The 21008-nt window shown below is 38.2% G+C and overlaps 1 protein-coding gene across 9 annotated transcripts in view; it reads right to left on the reverse strand.

Moving 5' to 3' along the window:
• Nucleotides 1-784: 784 nt before the first annotated feature.
• The window catches only part of LOC136864227 (tRNA-queuosine alpha-mannosyltransferase), a 277090-nt gene continuing 256866 nt past the window's right edge, over nucleotides 785-21008 (reverse strand). For all 9 annotated transcript variants that reach the window (XM_067140954.2, XM_067140955.2, XM_067140956.2 and 6 more), the window contains 2 exons: nucleotides 2192-2446; nucleotides 785-2037 (listed from right to left, as the gene is read on the reverse strand). In XM_067140954.2, coding sequence (XP_066997055.2) covers nucleotides 1779-2037; nucleotides 2192-2446 — 514 coding nt within the window. In that variant the 3' untranslated portion in view covers nucleotides 785-1778. The remainder of the gene's footprint in view (nucleotides 2038-2191; nucleotides 2447-21008) is intronic.

The raw sequence follows: 21008 nt of genomic DNA on the forward strand, positions 1-21008 counted from the left end.
TTGAAAGCCTTGTCGGAGTCAACAAGCTTCCTAAGGTATTCCTAAAATATCCTCCAGTGCATCCAACATAATGCCCCACAAAGCACCATGCCCACAGGGGGGAAGGTGAGGCCAGTGTTTCTTTATATGGCATTTTCATCTTGCTCACACATATTCAATGGGGTTCAAGTCTGGAGCAAGAGGGAACCAACTAAGCAGTTCAGTGGAGTGGTGCTCGGAAAACCAGCCCTGAACATGACTGCTCGTGTGGATTGGGGAAGTGTCTTTCATGAACTGTATTACCTCAACTGGATAGTGCTCTCACACTCAGAACTATAATATTCTGCAAAATGTCCAAATATTGATCTGATATGAGACGGTCATCTACCCGATGAAGCACTCGAGCTCCATCAGATGAAATCCAACCCCAATACATTCATGTGAGACTCCCCTATGCTTGAAAGATACATGTTTCATGTTTTAGGTTTGAGTCCAGTAGTATTTGTAAAAGTTTTTCAACTACCGGTAAGTTTTATTTTGAATATCCATATCTTGTAAAAAGTTATCCTTGAATAGGTTTCCTTCCAGATCCCTTCCCTGCAAAGTTATCTGAAAATGCAGTATGACGGGATATAGCACAAATTAATTATTATTTTTTCAATATTCTTTTAGTAAATAAACAGTAATTTACTCATATTAGAATCTGGTTAATTATGAGGACAAACCAAACTGGCATGTTGGTGATCCTAAATTCAAACAATTGAGTGTTTACAATGTCAAGGAAACATACTGTAGTGGCTTATCTTGGTCCTTAAAACAAAAATTACTGTTTGTAGCATGTTTTATTTTTGATTAAATATTTAAACTATCATGTACGGTTATTTACAAGTGCACTCAATGTCATGATTTCCACATCACACAGTTTGTACAGATGAACAATAAAAAATTGTCGCATCTATAGAGACATGAAATATAAGAAAGTCTACTTCAGATATGTTCGGCTTTGTACAGTCAGCTGGGTGCATTTTGTAACACAGCCCATAGTTCTCGCTCACTGTGTCAGTCACTCTCACTCTATCCTCTACACTCTCTCTCTGCTCCTCGTGACATGCATTTCCATACAGCACAATGAAATTGTAAGCACATGGCATCCTTTCACGTAGCACAGTGGGTGAGCTGTAAGATAGAAAATTCATGCCTACCATAACAGCTAATGTTCGAATCCTGGCATGGACATGTTGAATTTGATTTATTTTCTTTTATTTATTTTTTTGTTCCTGAATGAATATGCCATGATAACGTAAGGCAGTGAACACACCAAATTTAGCCAAGTTACCGGTAACTTCAATGCTAAATGCTTTACTTCACGTCATTCTGAAGTAGCACATAATTCACACGTGTCAAGAGAGCAAGTACTGGCTCTGGTCCAACACCGCAGTTTTAGCATTCGTGAGGCAGCGATGGGGTCTAGCGTTTCACTTAGGGCTGCTCAGGGATGGATATAGCAGCACCGGATGTCAAGGGACGTTGGACATCTACCAGGCACTGGCTTATTGCAGGTTTCTATAAGGGAATAAGACAACATGTTAGTTGAAATGTTGCGGGAGAACCTGTTCTTAAACTCAGCAGAGCTCATGCAGGCGACCAGTTTTCCTGGATGTCCATAGAAAGTCCGTAAATGATTATGACAAGCCTGATTCCAAAGCAAAATAAGCTACCATGCCGCCAAAGAGTCTCTCTTCGATGAACAGATGGTTGGAAAAGGATCATTTTGCAGTAGCATCATGTATAATTCTTTATCATAATGAAGATGAAACCAGTGCATCACAAGTCAATAAATGTTCATATTTTGGTATTAAATGCTGAACACTAAAGCGATCAAGATCAAATTTCATTGCATCTCTCACATCTTTTACTATAGATGGATTATCACAAAACTGAACAAGGATTCTGAGCAAGTGATCTTCATTTTCGTATAAGCATTCAGCTGGATAGAATTCTGGATATACGAGATCATTAGGACACAGAGGATAACAGCCACAGCATACAGCTTCCAACCTGAAATAATAATAATAATAATAATAATAATAATAATAATAATAATAATAATAATAATAATAATAATAATAATAATCATCATCATCATCACCTACTTCAAAGCATAACGCTAGATGATACTAACTTGCAAAGAAAATTCTTACATAATACTTACATAGCAACTCCAAAGAATTCATGTTTTGCTGTTGATATTACCACATCAGAATGTCTCAAAACATGGTAATATTCTTCTTTTGAAGGCAAGTATCCCCAATGAAGAATGCAACTTTTAAAATACTGAGAGGCTTCTTTGAAAACTTCCGGTTCAGAAGAAAATGATTCACCCAAAATAGAAATGTAAAACTTATAACCTCCATCAAACAACGAAGTCAGGACACGAAATAGTAAGCCAGGATCCTTGTCGTGTTCCCTGTGAATTAAACACAAATAATATTATATGTGAACTGCACTTACATCTACTGCAACATAAAAGGAGCTTGGATGTAGACAAAGGCATTATTTTACTGCAAAATGAAGGAACACTTAACACTCAAAAAATCCATACAAAATATAAATAATTATCCTACAAGAATGTACACAACTATGTTGATCATGGCATCCTTTGATTAGTAAAGTCATTTTCAGCTTCATTTGATCAAGTTATTGGTGCATCCAGCCTGCTATCCAACAGAAACTAAGAAATTGCTGGTGAGATGGATGTCAAATTTGTTGTTCCTGACATTAAAATGTGTCATAAGTGGATATTGATTATCTAAAAATGTACAAATAATGACCTAAAGAAAAGACAAAATGACCTAAACAAAATGATCAATTCATTTGACAGCACTGGCCTACGACAAGTTGTTTGCTTGTTGTTTAAGAGGGACCTAAGATCCAGTTCATAAGAATGGGAAAGAAACACAGGCAAGGGAAGGGGACTTTCAATACTGTCTTGGATCGGATGCTCTTTTTGACTCATGCAAGTACCTAAGAATCCACGTGAAGAGAGATCTAAACTCACGTAGGAAGTGTAATTTCTAAAGTGTACAAGTCCTTAAACTTTGTGGTGAGGGTGCTAAAGGGCAGCAGTTCCCAGGCAAAAGCGCAGGGCTTACATATCACTCATTAGGCCAGTTCTGGAATATGAAGCAGCCATATCAGATCCACACCAAGCAGGACTCACTAAGCAACTCGAGATTGTACAGCGAAAGGCTGCAAGATTCGTGCTTAGCAATTTCAATCCCAGAAGTAGTGTGACAGGTATGATAGAAAAACTTGGGTGGGAAACAATGGGGACTAGAAAGAAACAAACATGGTTATGTGTCATGTATGATACCCACACAAATAAGCTGGGGAAGAGTTGAACAGTCAACTAGAAAAGCCTGTTACATAAGTAGGACAGATCATCCGCATAAAGTAAAAGGTAGGTTACAGAAAACTAACTATGGTAAATATTTACTTGTAAATCAGGGAACTGATTATTGGAATGCTCTACTTGCAGCTGGTAGTAACCTGGTAATATGGGCCTTATACCCAATTAGATGATTTCGAATTTTCTCTGGAGTGCTGGTGTTTTGCCTCCATTCATTTTGGTTTCTTGCCCTTTGTAAAATTTAACTCATTAGCGCCGACTTATGGAACCATTTCATATGCCACCATTTTGGATCGAACGCTAACATACAGAACTATTCCGTACTAACTTATAAACATTTGTAGTTTTAGTTACTAGCAAGTGATGAGTCTTGCGCTGCATGTAGATTACTTCTTGAAGTTCAGTGAATCTTCCAAATGGAATCCCCCCCTTCTAAGTTCACATAATACTGTATAAAAAAACAAAATGCTATCTGCTTGTGCTTGTTAGTTAATAAACATGGCTGATGATTATGAAGATATTGTAAAGTGGTTAGAAAGTGATAATGAGCATGATTTTTCTTCAGAAGACGGTGACATTTCTTACACTAATGATGATAGTGATGTTGACAGTGTTAGGGAAAATGATTTGTAGTGATGACAACAGCATGGACAATGTAAATGAAGACCAAGGTGGTGGGGCTGCTTTACGAGATGGATTTTCAACATGGACTTGGTCAAACATTTCCAATACACCAAAAACAAATCCATTCATTGGTGTTTCTGGTTTCAGTGCTGTTGTTTCAAGACGACTGGGCACAAATCCTTCTGTATTAGATGTGTGTTCCAAATTTCTAGGGGATGAGTTCTGGGAAATGATTGTGATAGAAACCAATGACTATGCTGCTTTCGAGGCAGATAATTTGATGAGAAAAAATCTGAAATGTAACAGTAAATGGTATACTTGCACGGTTGATGAGATAAAGGCATATTTTTCGCCGATGATTCTCACGAGTCAGGTAAGAAAACCTAAACTCAAGTTGTACTGGTCTAACAGGAAACTTATTTTCAGAAACTATGACATTTGAACGATTATGTCAAATTTCACGATTTCCGCACTTCTCTGATGACATGTTTACAGATCCAAATGACCGTCAAAGAAAAATCAGACCAGTTATTTCATATTTGCGAACAAAGTTTCAGAATATCTACAATATTGACAGAGATATAGTTATAAATGAGAGTCTTATGAAATTTCGACGTAGGCTTCCATTCGTGCAATACAATCCTTCCAAAAGAGCCAGGTTCGGAATTAAAAATTATGAATTCTGTGAAAGTGCTTCTGGATACTGTTACCAGCTCCAAATTTATACTGGACAAGACAAACAGGGTGTTATTCAAGCATCAGAAGCAGTAGTGTTGGAACGAATGGAAGCAAACATGAACCAAGGTCATATATTATATCTTGACAACTGGTATGTTTCTCCTGAACTTTTTCGCACCTTGTTGAAGAATGGAACTCATGTTGTGGGTATTGTATACTGTAACAGGAAGAAAATGCCTCCAGAGTTCCGCACAGTAAAACTGATGAAAGGTGAAACTATTAGTATGACAGCTAATGATATTCTTGCCATAAAATGGAAAGACAGAAAGGATGTGCATTTGCTTTCAACTGTTGATAAGGACATAGACTTTGAAGTTGTGAAAATTTGAAGAAAATGATGTGGAGGAGGAGAAGTAGTGAAAAAACCCAAGAGTATTGGAAGATAAAGAGGAAAATGAATGCTGTAGATCGTCAAGACCAAGTTCTTGCATGTTTCCCCATAATGCAACGGACTATCAAAGGTAATCAAAGGATAATGCTGTATCTATTGGATATGGCTATCTTCAATTCACATGTTGTATTCATGAAAGTTACTGGCAGGCAGCTGCATTATACAGACTTTTGCACAGCATTTGCCAAGCAACTGTTGCAGAATGTTGCTCTCCCACCAAGAACAACAAAAGGAAGACCGCCCAGTCAAGACAGCCCCCTGCAGCTTCAGGCAAAAGTATGGGGACAGTTTCCAGTGTCTATTCCTCCAACAGAAAGGAAGAAACTCCTTCTATGTTCTGCAAAGTGTGCAAGGCACATAAAATAAGGTCTGAAGTGAGGTGTCCATGTGAAAAATATGGTGTTCCACTTCATCTGGAGAGCTGCTTCAAAATATATCACACAATGATTCACTACTGAAGACTGAAAAACAGTTAATGGACAGTTAGGCATTGATCTGTGATGTATATAGCTTTGTAAAAATGCCACTTTTAGACCGATTCTGAATAAACAAAATTAAAGCATAATTCTGGAAAATAGAGTTTTCTGTCCCTGCAGGTTAGACTGTTAGTCAGGTATGAATGGGTTAAACTTTGTTGTTCTTTCTTCACTTTGGTGGCCATGCAGCATGGGCCTTCTTCTCCTGTTTACTACGGATCTGTATTCCTCTGTAGTGTTAATAAGCAGTGTTCTATATCTTTTTCTCTTGGTAATGTAATCTCTTGGCCCATCTGAGGGCACTGGGTAAACTGTATTTCTGGGTTAACGACCCTTACAAAATTTTGTTACATGAACTTCTGGGTTTGAGACTCTTGCCTTGTAAATCCAGTAAATGAAACACTGGGCTCGCGACACACCTGGTAATGTGTATCAGAAGCGATGGCTTCCTTCCTAATGGGTATTTAACATACCCTTTTCTTTTTTTGCTATTTGCTTTAAGTTGCACCGACACAGATAGGTCTTACAGCGACAATGGGATAGGAAAGGCCTAGGAGTGGAAAGAAAGCAGCTGTGGCCTTAATTAAGGTACAGCCCCAGCAATTGCCTGGTGTGAAAATGGGAAACCATGGAAAACCATCTTCAGGGCTACCGACAGTGGGGTTCGAACCCACTATCTCCCGATTACCGGATACTGGCCACACTTAAGCGACTGCAGTTATCGAGCTCGGTATACCCTTTTCTAAACTGTACTAAGTAAATTAAACCCTTACGTAATGGCATATAAGATCTAATTCCTCTCTAAGAAAGAAAATATAAATTTCCAAAATTTGTGTAGGTTTTCTTGAACCCTAAATTTTGCTCCAGCCCTCACGCTTCCTTCATTCCTTCCTTCTGCATGGATAAGTCCGTAATAATAATAATAATAATAATAATAATAATAATAATAATAATAATAATAATAATAATAATAATAATAATAATAATAATCCTCTCTAAATTCCATACCTAATAAAGTACAGTGTCGTGTCATCATAACTTATGAGTGAATCAGTAGAGAACTAAAATACATTTCGATCTATTGCACAAAGACATCTGTATATGTCCATGAAGTTAGAATACTCTCTGACATCAATATCGCGAGTACTGTGTAGTTATAATCAGATATATGTCACACTCGTAATATTATGGGCACAGCAGAGTAGCGGTCATTATAGAATGCAGCAATGTAAAGGTTAACCAAGTGCCTCCACAATCCTATAATTTCAACTACCTATATGGTCTTCATTTAGTACCACACCTTTTTTATTTGCAAGTTGCTTCACGTTGCACCGACACAGATAGGTCTTTTGGCGACGATGGGACAGGAAAGGGCTAGGAGTGGGAAGGAAGCGGCTGTGGCCTTAATTAAGTTACAGCCCCAGCATTTGCCTGATGTGAAAATGGGAAACCACGGAAAACCATCTTCAGGGCTGCCGATAGTGGGGTTCGAACCTACTATCTCCCGAATACTGGATACTAGCCGCACTTAAGCGACTGCAGCTATCGAGCTCGGTACCCATAGTTCCACACCTTTTATCTTACAATCATTAAAAGACAAGTCTAACCATTAATGATTTGGTCTTCTTCTGCTTCGCTTACCTTCCGTGGCTGATACCATTTTTTTCTTTGGTAGTCTATTCTTCTCCATGCACCTCACTTGACCCCATCGTCTATTGTGGTTTATACGCTCAGCTTCATCCAATGAGTTCATTCATAATATAGCCTTCCCAGCTTTCATTAATATACATCTTGATAAGCCAGCCCCGCTGTGTATGGATAGCGTGCCTGTCTTTAACTGAAAGAGCCAGGTGTGATTCCTGGCCAGGTCAGGGATTTTATCTGGATCTGAGGGCTGGTTCCAGGTCCACTCAGCCTACGTGATTACAACTGAGGAGCTATCTGATGGTGAGATGGTGGCCCCGGTCTAGAAAGCCAAGAATAACTGCTGAGAGGATTCATTGTGTTGACCACACAACACCTCATAATCTGCATGTTTTTGGGCTAAGCAGCGGTCGTATGGTAGGCCATGGGCCTTTGGGGCTGTTGTACCATGGGGCTTGGTTTGATTTGTTTCTTTGTACAGCTTGACATAGTAGATGAGAAAACTGATGAATACAAATTAGTGAAATTAGTGCATAGCTAGGCATGATAATAGTGATGACAAAAGGAAAGGGAGAGGAAAAGGAGTAACTTACTAAAAATAAAAATCAAAAAATCAGAGAAACATAATGATGTTGTGAAAAATTTCACAGGTTTAGAAAAGGAATTAACCCCTCAACTGGGGAATAGTTTCATAATATCAACCAGCCAGTGGGTAATTATTCAGCGCAATGTGCACTTTTGCAACGGTTACAGCAGCGTGCGGCAGATGTAAATACTCAACAGAAAAATATATTTTACTTATTTTATTTAAATTATAGGTGACAGAGTAAGAATTATATAGCATTATATTATTACCGTTTCTCTTATAAACCCATGATTATATATTTATATACACAGTGTGTTTTTACAAAAGTGAATATAAAAAGTGTTCCTTGCATTATTATGATTACACTTTTCAAGCTTTCAGATATGCATCAATAGGTTATAAATACTTTCTGGTTCATAGGTCATTCAGAAATTTAGCACAGTGTGGCAAATTCGAAGCATGGGCAAGCACAAAGTGCCACATCACATTCCTCACAACAGTAGTCAGTTTCCCATTGCCTCTGGTTTGACAGGCGCACAACAAAACATTTTCTTGAGTGAATCCTATTTCCGGTCAGTGGATTCTCAGATATGGAGTGACACGCTGTTAGTTGTTGTGCTGGATCTCCAGAAGTTCTCCCTTGAGATTTTGGTTTCACTGTCAAATTACAATACTTCTCTCTCAGTTTTGTTACCAGATTGAGACGAAAACTCAGTTGAGAATCTGTCCCACCTTTCTTTCGGAACAGGACAAATTAATTGAAAACAGTAATGGTCAATAAGTGCTGGAACATTTTCATGTAGTACTTCTTTAGTCTCCTCCATGCCACAGAGTAACTGGCAACGCATTGGTCAGAAAAATTGACTCCTCCAATTCCTTTGCCGTACTCTATACTCAGAGATGGCTTGAACTTATTATTTCCTCTCTTGTTGAACACTGTTGTCATAGACGGTACTAATCATATGAACATCTTTCTTATCCGCCCACTTCATTTTCATCAGTTTGTTCTTGTACCACACTGTAAACTCTCCATTTTGTAACTTTTGGGTCTTCAGATCTTTGGGTAAATCCTTTCTGTTTACATGTAAAGTGCCTGCACCATCAGTTTTATTTTCCACCAGCAATTCAAACAGTCTTGGATAACAATAGTAATTGCTCATGTACCTATTGCCTAGTAGGTCACCTGTTAGTGACAGCATGACTTGGGAAGGCTTATCAAGAGTCTTTAGTTCAATACCGTCAACTTAAGCTTGAACCTGAGTAGATTTTCCAGTGTACACTAGAATGTTCCAAACAAGCCCAGAATCAGATTCGAAGAAGTTGAAGGACTCCATCTCAAACCGTGTTCTTTTCTTCAGAATGAACATTTTCCAACCAAGGTGACCTTTCCATAACAATAGACTTTCATCACTGTCAATATCACGTTCAGAGGTGCAGGCTGCTTGAAATCGCGCAACAATATATTTCAACACAGGCCAAATTTGGATCAGTGGCACTTTCCATATTAAAACTTGCACTGTTGCTGAAGTTCAGGAATTTCACTAACAAATGAAATTGTGATTCAGTCATGATATCTGTAAAGAATGAAGTATAAATCTGTCTGCTCTTTACTGAAAAACATCCCCATTGTTGGCTTCTGAACTCTGCTTTGTAATAAAAATAGGCCCAACAAGAGTTTTATTTCTGAGCTATTAGTAGGTTTACACTTTTTGTCACAGCTTCTATTGCCCATTTTCCCAGCTTGAATTTTTCTTTCGATTGATTGTGTGGCCTATAAATTGGTTTGATCAGAAATTAAAATACATAGGCCTAGTTCATCAGTAAAAAAGAATTCAAAACTGCTTAGTGGATCACATTCCAGTAATACGTGTATACCTGCGTCTCCCATGAAAGGAAATCTAGACCTTGGCTTACTTGAAATGTCAGTCCATACAGTGTCACTTTTCAGCACTTCTTCTTCTTCTTCTTCTTCTTCTTCTTCTTCTTCTTCTTCTTCTTCTTCTTCTTCTTCTTCTTCTTCTTCTTCTTCTTCTTCTTCTTCAGGATCATCATTTTCTGTGTCACTTTGCCCATCAGTGGACGCGTCACTGTCAGTATCAGTATCAGTATCTTGTAATAAATGTTCCACTATTTCATCATCACCGATATAATTCAATGTTTTTTCTAACCAAACCATGTTCACGTCACACAGACAGTTTATCAACATACACAAACAAATTTACAAAAAGTTATCAGAACATAGTCTCCCATAAGTCCAACCCTTCATCCGCGTCGTGAGGATGGGCAACGGTATGAAGAAGGGGATAGCCTGTAAGGGCGAAGTACTGTGGATACCTTGTGTGCTCCAGAACCAGTATGGTAGCTGTGATGTCCTTACAGGAACTCTGAAAAGTAACAGCTAAGGATGGAAGGCGCTGGCAGTGTTACATTATCATTACCATTGAATTGACATATTACAAATTTTGTTAACAAAGATGACAAATTGAATCCTTAATGGCAACTGAGGTGGAGGAGACCTTTGATACAGCAAAGTTGGCAGAGGAGGCAACCCTCCCTCTTGGGGTTAAATGAAGAGGGAAACCACTGCCTTGTGGTGAAGGGGGATCTTCAAAGGCTAAGGGAGACAACCTCAGCATAAAATAGCATGCATGGAAGCGTTGACAGCAGCATTAATGAAATAATCATCAAATGGGACACTATAAAGAAGTACTTCATGTCGTTGCTACCTATAACCTTCAAACATGCACCTGAAAAGAAAAGCCTTATCTGCATGACATAGCAAAAATGCTACATTCATATTTCATGAGTTTTCAGTAACAAATATTGTAAATTGAACATTATTAGACATTTATGCTAAAGGATAGGGCAGTACTTTTGTTAAACTTCAATCATCAGCGAATCACCTAGAATTATATTTCAATACTATCCATGCAAGTACAGCCGCCGTGACACATGTCCAACTTCCTCAGGCAAAGATAACATAGCACATAGATGGAGAAAATTATTGCCTTTACCCCTAGCCCTGTGTAGCATCATTTCTGGAAGTACAGATGTCAAAGATATTATGTATATAATTAGGTTTGTCATCTTTTATCATGTTACTGAACTACAAGAAGAAATATTATGTAGTGAAAATGCTATATTATGCAGTGCAGGGTTAAGACTCTTAACTTAGAACTTGAACATGTATTCAATTTGTCATCTTTGTTAACAAAATTTGTAATATTTCAATTTAATGGTAATGAGAATGTAACACTGCCAGCGCCTTCCATCGTTAGCTGGCCGACAGTTTCAATGTCACTTTCTCTGCATCACTCTTTCTATTTGTGTTCGATTTATTGATGTCTGGTTGACTTTTCTTCTATGGTACTAGAGAATACCGTACAGCCAGTGACTCAATGGTGAGTGTTGGGTGGTGGAAAATAACCCAGCTCCTTAGGGGACCCAATGGCTTTTGGCAGATGAGCTCCTTTGGGTGGGGTGGTGGTCCCCTCAGTGGAATCCATCACTTCTGGAGGGCAGCAGTACCCATCAGTACAAGGATGAAGTGCAAAAGACTGACTTTGGTCCAGACCTTTATTGAATTATTGTGGACATTGCTGAATGAGCAATAATAGCCATGATACTCTGGGATGGAAAGCAGTGGGAAACTAACAACCACACTACATTTACAAGAGACTCTGATAGATACGGTTTACATTGAAATGTTTTCTTCAAGCAAACCAGCTAACACCTGGCACTATGGCACTATTTTGGTTCCAGGCTGAATGGTGTGGAATTGGTAACAGATCACATGAAGGTAGACTCTCAGGCCTTGTTTGCGAAATATGGGACTGGAATGAGTAACAACAAAAGAAGACTCTTTGATATCAGAGAAAAATAGTAACATGGAATGTAAGAGCACTCTTGTAACCTGAGAAGCTCCAAACTGTTTTGGTCAAAAAGGATAACCACAACTTGCGACTTACTAGGGCTGTCTGAAACGTACTACCGAGCTAGTGTCTTCTTCTGCCCTAGATGAGACAATACAGAGTATTTTTCTGGAACAGATAATAATGGTGCTAATGGGGTTGCACAGATTCGGCAAATCTAGTACATGGATACCCGTGTTAATGACAGAATCATCCATGTAACATTGAATACATCATACAAACTTCATATCACTCAAGTCTACACTCCAACAACTTCTATTTCAGATAAAGAAGAAATCGAGAAGTTATAAGGAGGACTGGATGATACAATGAAGAACATCCCAAGCCAGGAAATACTAGTGGGTCTTGGAGGTTTCAATACAAAGATTGCAGAAACTAATACTGAAAATAAACTTCAACAGATTACTGCCCATTATGGCATTGGGCAGCGAGGTGACAGTGGGGAAATGCTACCACAGTTCTGTATGAAACATGGATGATATTTAAAACACACTCTTTAAACATCCTATTCTATGACAGTACATGTGGCGCTCTTCTGATGGTCGGTATAGAAATCAGACTGATTTTATTTTGGTGAACAAATATTGGAAATTCTCTGTTGTTGATACAAAAACATATGCCGGTGCAGATTGTGGCACAGACTACCAACTGCAGCTTAAGGCAATTGGCTTTAAACTAAGAGGGATACACCATATTTCTTGCCAAATGGAGAAACTCAAAGTTGAAAACCTAAGGAGTTTTGGTGAGAAAATCCAATGTCCTTTTAAATATAAGAAAAAATCATAGTACCAATGTACTCACCCCACAGGAAGACCTTAAACAAAATATAACCACCATTGCAATTAAACATTCTTCAGAACACACCTGTTGTAAGAACTGAATCGGTTATTACACATGGAAGCTGAATGAACAGGAGAAAACAACTGAAGGATAGAGGCTTGCACAACCAGCAAGATATTCTGAAGGGTGTCATGAAATTCAGTGTAAATGCCACCAGGACAAGCATAAATATTTGTCAGGAATATGTGAAGATATTGAAGCTTATGGTTATCATTATGAAACATGAGATCTGTACTATACAGTAAAACAGCTATCAAACGCAAACCTAGTGTGTGGTTGATATAAGATATCAATGATCGTAAGACACACAACTTTGGCCAATTACTGATTAGATGGTTGATGATGATGATGTGATGATGCTTGATGATGCTCACCCCACAGGAAGACCTGTAACAAAATATAACCACCATTGCAATTAAACATTCTTCAGAACACACCTGTTGTTATTTCAGTTATTTAGATATTTAAGTTATTTTATTTTATTTTCATTTTTTCCGTAAAGAATGGCTAAGGAGCGCGAGTGTGTGAACTGTGGGTGTGACGAGGCATTGAGGGGTATGAGGGAGGAGTTGGAGAGTTTGAGGGAGATGATTAGGATTCTCACAGAAGACAGGAAGGCAGATAGGACTCCCTCAAACAATGTACAGGTTATAGTAGGTGTACAAGAGGGAGGGGAAGGAAAGGGGGGAATTGTAGAAGACAGGTGGTCTAATGTTCTAAGGGGAAGGATATTGCAGGCTAAGGGCTCTTTTCAGGATCAGAATTCAGGAGTGGTGTCTGTGCGAAATCGTATGAGTCACTACAGGTAGAACAACAGAGGGAAGATGAGGGACAGGGAACTGTTGCTGAGATGTGTGGAAGTAAGAGGAAGGGAAAAGGTAGGTAAGGGAAATGTAAAGTAGAGGATAGGAAAAGACAGGTGGAACAGGGTCATGGGAAGGAGAAAAGGGAGGAGGAAGTAGCTTCTGTAGCTATCAGGAAAGATATGGCTGACTAGGAGGGGAGGGGATCAAATGAGGTGGGTAGGGTTGAGGCTCTGGTCATGGGGGATTCCATCGTTAGACATGTGGGGAAAGTGTATGGAGGAAAGGGAAACAGGATAGAATGTCATCCAGGAATTAGGTTGAGGCAGATGTTGAGAAAAGTAGAAGAGAGGGAGGAGGGGAAGGAGAAGGTGGTGGTGTTTCACATTGGTACCAACAACGTAAGGCAAGCTGATATAAGTACCAACATAGTTGGAGATGTGTGGGATCTGGTAAATGCAGCATGGGTGAAGTTTAAGAAAGCGGAGATTGTTATTAGTGGAATACTGTGTAGGAGGTATACTGACTGGAGGGTGATTGGGGATTTAAATGAGACTATGGAGTGGGTATGTAGGAAACTGGGAGTGAAATTTCTAGATCCTAATGGGTGGGTAGGAGATAGGGATCTGTGCTCAGATGGCCTTCACTTAAACCGCAGTGGTACGTATTTAGGAAATTTGTTTGGAAGGGTAATAGGGAGGTACATTCAGGGAAACGGGGTGGCCTAGGGAGCGGTGATAATGGATCAGGGAACTGGAAATCAAGTAGGGATGACATAAAATTGTTAGTGTTGAACTGTAGAAGTATTGTAAAGAAAGGAATAGAATTGAGTAATTTAATAGATATATATTTACCAGATATTGTAATAGGAGTTAAATCATGGCTGAGAAATGATATAATGGATGCAGAAATTTTCTCACGGAACTGGCGTGTGTATCGTAGAGATAGGATAGGAATGGTGGGAGGGGGGAGTATTCATTCTGGTGAAAGAAGAATTTGTAAGCTACGAAAAAGTTAAAGATGAGACACATGAAATTCTAGGTGTAAGGCTCATTTCTAAAGATAATAGGCAACTTGATATATTTGGAGTGTACAGACCGGGAAAGGGTAGCACTGACATGGATTCAGAATTATTTGATAAGATAATCAGCTATGTAGGAAACGACAAGGAAAGAAATGTGATTGTAGTTGGAGATCTGAATTTACCAGATGTCAATTGGGAAGGAAATGCGAACAACAGGAAGCATGGCCAACAAATGGCAAATAAGTTAATATGGGAAGGACAGCTGATTCAGAAAGTGATGGAACTAACCAGAGGGAAAAATATCCTGGATGTGGTGCTGATAAAACCAGATGAGCTCTATAGAGAAACTGAAGTAATAGATGGTATTAATGATCATGAAGCTGTTTTTGTCGTAGTTAAAAACAAATGTGATAGAAAGGAAGGTCTTAAAAGTAGGACTATTAGGCAGTACCATATGGCTGATAAAGCAGGCATGAGGCAGTTTCTAAAAAGTAACTATGATCGGTGGAAAATGGTAAATAAAAATGTAAACAGACTCTGGGATGGGTTTAAAGAAATTGTTGAGGAATGCGAAAACAAGTTTGTACCTTTAAGGGAGGTAAGGAATGGTGAAGACCCACCTTATTATAATACAGAAATAAAGAGACTAAGAAGGAGGTGCAGACTGGAAAGAAATAGGGTTAGAAATGACTGTGGAAGTAAGGAGAAATTGGAGGAACTTACTAGAAAATTGAATCTAGCGAAGAAGGCAGCTAAGGATAACATGATGGCAAGCATAATTGGCAGTCATACAAATTTTAGTGAAAAATGGAAGGGTATGTATAGGTATTTTAAGGCAGAAACAGGTTCCAAGAAGGACATTCCAGGAATAATTAATGAACAAGGGGATTGTGTATGTGAGGATCTTCAAAAGGCAGAAGTATTCAGTCAGCAGTATTGTAAAGATTGTTGGTTACAAGGACAATGTCCAGATAGAGGAGGAGACTAAGGCTAAAGAAGTATTAAAATTTACGTATGATAACAATGACATTTACAATAAGATGCAAAAGTTGAAAACTAGAAAAGTGGCTGGAATTGATCAGATTTCTGGGGATATACTAAAGACAATGGGTTGGGATATAGTACCATTTCTGAAGTACTTATTTGATTATTGTTTGCAGGAAGGAACTTTACCAAATGAATGGAGAGTTGCTATAGTAGCCCCTGTGTATAAAGGAAAGGGTGATAGACATAAAGCTGAAAATTACAGGCCAGTCAGTTTGACATGCATTGTATGTAAGCTTTGGGAAGGCATTCTTTCTGATTATATTAGACATGTTTGTGAAATTAATAACTGGTTCGATAGAAGGCAGTTCGGTTTTAGGAAAGGTTATTCCACTGAAGCTTAACCTGTAGGATTCCAGCAAGATATAGCAGATATCTTGGATTCAGGAGGTCAATTGGACTGTATCGCGATTGACCTGTCTAAAGCATTTGATAGGGTGGATCATGGGATACTACTGGCAAAAGTGAGTGCAATTGGATTAGACAAAAGAGTGACTGAATGGGTTGCTATATTTCTAGAAAATAGATCTCAGAGAATTAGAGCAGGTGAAGCTTTATCTGACCCTGTAATAATTAAGAGGGGAATTCCTCAAGGCAGTTTTATCAGACCTTTATATTTTCTTATATATAAATGATATGAGTAAAGGAGTGGAATAAGAGGTAAGGCTTTTTGCGGATGATGTTATTCTGTATAGAGTAATAAATAAGTTACAAGATTGTGAGCAACTGCAACGTGACCTCGAAAATGTTGTGAGATGGACAGCAGGCAATGGTATGTTGATAAACGGGGTTAAAAGTCAGGCTGTGAGTTTCACAAATAGGAAAAGTCCTCTCAGTTTTAATTACTGTGTTGATGGGATGAAAGTTCCTTTTGGGGATCATTGTAAGTATCTAGGTGTTAATATAAGGTAAGATCTTCATTGGGGTAATCACATAAATGGGATTGTAAATAAAGGCTACAGATCTCTGCACATGGTTATGAGGATGTTTAGGGGTTGTAGTAAGGATGTTAAGGAGAGGGCATATAAGTCTCTGATAAGACCCCCAACTAGAGTATGGTTCCAGTGTATGGAACCCTCACGAGAATTACCTGATTCAAGAACTGGAAAAAATCCAAAGAAAAGCAGCTCGATTTGTTCTGGGTGATTTCCGACAAAAGAGTAGCGTTACAAAAATGTTGCAAAGTTTGGGCTGGGAAGAATTGAGAGAAAGAAGGAAAGCTGCTCGACTAAGTGGTATGTTCCGAGCTGTCAGCGGAGAGATGGTGTGGAATGACATTAGTAGACGAATAAGTTTGAGTGACGTTTATAAAAGTAGGAAAGATCACAATATGATGATAAAGTTGGAATTCAAGAGGACTAATTGGGGCAAATATTCATTTATAGGAAGGGGAGTTAGGGACTGGAATAATTTACCAAGGGAGATGTTCAATAAATTTCCAATTTCTTTGAAATCATTTAGGAAAAGGCTAGGAAAACAACAGATAGGGAACCTGCCACCTGGGTGACTGCCCTAAATGCAGATCAGGATTGATTGATTGATTGATTGACTGATTGATTGATTGATTGATTGATTGGTTGATTGATTGATTGATTGATTGATTGATTGATGTTTAAGGGGGCCTAACATTGAGGTCATCAGCCCCTAATGTCACGAAATGAGATAGAATATAAGGACAATTAAAAATCCATAATCCTCCACTGACCAGAATTCAAAATGTGAGGACGAAGAATGAATGGATGGATATATGAAGTTAAAACAAACAGTGGATCTGACCTGCAATGCCCCACATTCCCAGAAACTAGCGTTAAACAATAGTATTACTGACCAAGGGACTGCTTCTAAAGCACAATACTGAATCGATGATGCTTGTAGTCTAAATGGGTCCAAAAGCCAGGTCATCGGCCCCTTATAATGGTACTTATTGCTAGGAAAGTGGAACCATGGTATATGGCATGTTGCGGTACTAATCAAAAGTAGCGTAGTCTCGCAGTATTCCACACATTATGGTATTACTCACAGGTAATGTAATGCACACATGTAACACAGACCTATGGTGTTTCTCACATAGTGTCGCTATTTACAGGCAATGCAAAACTTTACAGGTAACGCAAACCTATGGTGTTCTTCACATAAGTGGACTAACCACAGGGACTCGCACTATCCCGTGGTGTTCCTCACATAGTGGGTACTAATCAGAGGCATGGTAGAACCATGGTGTCGCTCATATAGTGGTACGAATTACAGCTACTGTAAAATGCATCCTGAGCACACACTGTCATTACTAATCACAAACCTATTGTGTACCTAACATAGTGGTACTACACGCAAGTAAAAGTGACCCATGGTGTTCCCTGCGTGATGGTACTAATTACAAGTAGTATCATGGTTCCAATTTGATCATCCCTTGGTTGCCCCTTTTAGTCACTTCTTACGACAGGCAGAGGATACCGTGGGTGTATTCTTCGTCTGCGTCCCCCACCCACAGGGGGTTGTGTGTTTGATCCGCGAGGTATATTTTATTTCCCACAAGACCGCCGGTAAGCTGGTTAGGACCCCACTATCTACCACCTGGGACATGCCACGTGGGAGTATCACCTCTTCCCCTGCTACACCAGGATAGTAGGTTCGTGGCTGATTAGATGGAAGAAGTACTGTGAGGAGCTGTACAAAGACATGATAGCACAGCCATTGCTGATTGAATGGCAAGACTTACTTCAAGAGAAAAAAAGTGTGATCTCATCACTATGGCCACATGAAACATCTGAATCAACCAATGTAACAGCTGAACTACTGAAAGAGACTGGCTATATTATTACAGACATTAGTAAAATAATGTGAAGAAATAGCAAATGGCCAGATGACTGGGTTACATTCATTTTCAACCCCATGCACATAAAAGAGCTCCACAATGAAATATGATACATACACTGATCTCACATGCTGACAAGTAATGAGGCATGTTTCAAAAGAAAGCTTTACAGGCTCCCACTGAACAAACTGGTTTCATTGAAGGGAAAGGCAGCAGAGAACAGCTGCTGAATATCCAATGGCTAACTGAAAAACTAGAGAATTCCAACTTTCTAGTCACCTGCTTTCAACACTATAGGAAAACTGTTGATTATGTTCCGTGGGTGAAAATGTGGCAGGGTATTGTTGGAAATGGGAGCTCTCAAACATCTAGTTTGGTAGATAAAAAATCTACAGGAGTCAAACACAGCAGTTTTCAGGATACATAGCAAGGTGTCTGAAATCTTCAATGCACAAAGGAATGTTCATCAAAGCTGGTCACCGGTGTTCTTCAGTATTTATGGTGAATACATTTCGAGAGCTGTACTGAATGAATGGATTGGTGGATTTCCTGTTCATGGTAAAACAATACCAAATCTCTGATGCATGGACAACACCATACTCATTCCCATGAAGGAGGCAGAAATGAAATAGCTTCTGGACCATGTCAGAAATGAGAGTATCACTTTGGGTTTGCAGATCAATGAAATTCAAATATGATGATTGTTGATATGGTTGAAAAATTGAATGTATCCAGAACATCCAGGCAGATGAAAACAATTTCAGATATGTTGTATCTTTGTGCTATTATACGAGTAAATAGCAACAACAGCTGTAAAGTGGAAATCACGAGGACTTGCACGGCCAAGAACATGACTCAACTACCTCATACTAGGTAGGATCGCTCCATTTCATTGAAGTTGAAGATAAGATTAGCCCAGTCTCTAGTATTTTCTGCCTTCTTTTATAGTTTTGAAACATGGACCATACGAGCTGTAGTTCTGAGAAAAATCAACTCGCTAGAGTTGCGATGGTGGAGAAGAATGCTTTGCATGCCTTAGACAGCATTTAATACCAATATGTCCATCTTTAAGGAGCTGAGCATCAGTATCAGCCTACTGGCAGTTTATCAACAAAGAATTCTCCAATTCTTTTGCCATATCATGTAACGTGGAGAAGATAGTTTCAAAAAGTACATATGGTATTCCTAGGAAATGCCACTGGGAAAAATGAAAGCCTCATACGTGGGTTTATCTGGAAAGACATTATAGATGTTATTATGTGAAGCAGTCTTTAAAATTTCCAATTTTTTAATCTAAATTATTTTGTTTCTTATGTAAGATGTTTTAAAGTTAAGATCTATATGACATTGGAATGAGTCCTGTTCTAATAGTAAAATTGACTGCAATTCCTCAAGATATGCATTATATAAATCAACATTTAAAAGAACCTATTTTCTGTATAAGAATTTGATATCATATTTAATCCATAATTTATTTGTCTTTTGCTGAACATTCTTTGCCCATGTTATTTCTACATTCTTCTTTTGAACAGAGTTCAGATGCTTGGGAACCACATTATTAGTCAATGTTTCAAAAATGTAATGTTCTTGCCTACTTTTACTGCTAGCATTTGAATTGCAGTTTATAAATCTCATATTAGCTGTTCTGTATTGACACCAATATCTTCCAATAACCTTGAAAAGGAATGATTCTGGTTCCACCTTATTCAATACCAATCAGATTCTCAAAATTTTCAACTTATTAATATTTACAAAATGCACATTTCTTGGTATATGTTTTATTTTTGTTTATAGGACTTCATCAGCCATTACACTTTATAAAATATAGTGATACATGATTAAGAACGTGTTTTCAAAGGACAAATAAATTATGGATTAAATGTCAAATTCTTATACAGTAAGAAAGCTCTTTTAAATGTTGATTTATATAATGCAGATCTTGAGGAGCTGTGGTCTGTTTAACCATTCGAATGGGACTTGTTCCAACATCATGAAGATCTGAAACTTCAAAACATCTTGTATAAGAAACAAAATAATTTAGATTTTTTAAAAATTGGAGATTTTAAAGTCTATTAAACATAATAACATCTATAATAATAACTTTCCAGATAAACCCACAAATAAGGCTTTCAGTTTTCACCCTCTGTCAAAAATCTCTCTAACATTTCCTCAACAGATTCAGAAAATGACATCTGAACAAGGACCCATACATAATTGGGGTAATGCTTAAAAAAGGAATGATATCCTGACAACCTTAGTGGAAGCAGAACATGCGATTAGTAGCCTTCCTATAAATGAGCAGGAGGAACTTAGATATGTCATTAAAAACAAGTTCCATAATATTTGTAAACATAAAGACAATAATGAGAACATATGAAATAATAGAGAATTACAGTATTTAATTTAAAACAGACAATCAACAAAAGCAATTTAATCATTACAAATGCTGATAAGGGTAATGCTACTGTTATCATAGGTAAACCTAAATATATTTTTAAAAAACAGAAAAAAGGCACAGATGGTAAATTTACAATTATAAAGAGAGATCCCACCATTGCAATACAAAAGAAACAAAACAATTCCTGAAAAATTTCAGTTTTTATTAAACGATCAAGAAGTTTCTAGTCTGATTAATATGAACCCTAAAATATCTAAGCTAGGGCCCTTCCTAAAGTTCATAAAACTGACATATCAATTAGATCAATC

The sequence above is a fragment of the Anabrus simplex genome, chromosome 2 (genome assembly GCF_040414725.1).
Source record: "Anabrus simplex isolate iqAnaSimp1 chromosome 2, ASM4041472v1, whole genome shotgun sequence".
NCBI classification, from domain to species: domain Eukaryota; kingdom Metazoa; phylum Arthropoda; class Insecta; order Orthoptera; family Tettigoniidae; genus Anabrus; species Anabrus simplex.